The sequence below is a fragment of the Eurypyga helias genome, unplaced genomic scaffold, assembly GCF_000690775.1.
Source record: "Eurypyga helias isolate BGI_N326 unplaced genomic scaffold, ASM69077v1 C15391079, whole genome shotgun sequence".
NCBI classification, from domain to species: Eukaryota; Metazoa; Chordata; class Aves; order Eurypygiformes; family Eurypygidae; genus Eurypyga; species Eurypyga helias.
Window position 1 is genome coordinate 1 of NW_010283084.1, and position 719 is coordinate 719.

General features: G+C 51.5%; 1 protein-coding gene across 1 annotated transcript; it reads left to right on the top strand.

Annotated features, from left to right (window-relative positions):
• The first annotated feature begins 31 nt into the window (after positions 1-31).
• LOC104503077 (cytochrome b-c1 complex subunit 8) lies at positions 32-465 on the top strand. The gene is made up of 2 exons (XM_010160005.1): positions 32-185; positions 371-465. Exons 1-2 carry the CDS (start codon positions 32-34, stop codon positions 463-465), a joined length of 249 nt encoding a protein of 82 aa, XP_010158307.1.
• The last annotated feature ends 254 nt before the right edge of the window (positions 466-719 follow it).

Below are 719 nucleotides of genomic sequence, written 5' to 3' on the forward strand. Positions count from 1 at the left end.
GCCTCAGCGGCGAAGGTGACACCGCGGCGCCATGGGCCTTCACTTCGGTAACCTGGCGCGAGTTCGCCATGTCATCACCTACAGCCTTTCTCCCTTCGAGCAGCGAGCTTTCCCCAACGTCTTCTCGCACGGGCTGCCCAACATCTGGCGGCGTTTCAGCTCCAGCGTCTTCAAAGTGGCGCCCCGTGAGTACGGTGGGAGATGCCTCAAGCGCGGCCTGAGGGATAAAAGTCCATTTTGTCCTGAGTTTGGGGTTGGGGGAAGCCCGGGGCAGGCGTCTGTGTAGCGATGGGCTTGTGTAACGCTGTCACAGAAGGCTGCTGGTCCAGGTCAGTCAAACAGCGTGGCTTGTGTCTCCTTTTAATTGCAGCCTTCCTGGGAGCTTATCTCATTTATTCCTGGGGGACGGAAGAGTTTGAGAGGCAGAAGAGGAAAAACCCCGCTGACTATGAAAACGACAAATAATCAAGTTTATAAGGAGATGGTTCCCTCGCTGTATTATCAACCTGCTGTTGCTAAGCTTTTCCGCATGACTCGAAGGATGTTAAGAGGGAGATAAGTCTTGTCTAATAAACTTTGACTTTGCCCCGTGACTTTGTGTGAAATTTGTGTCTTGAGATGTGAGTAGCATCAAATCTCTGCATGGTTCTCTCTGTACAGGGAGATAACCAGGCTAAAGTTCTGTATGCTTAAACTCTTCTCTCTTAGGGCATTTTCAG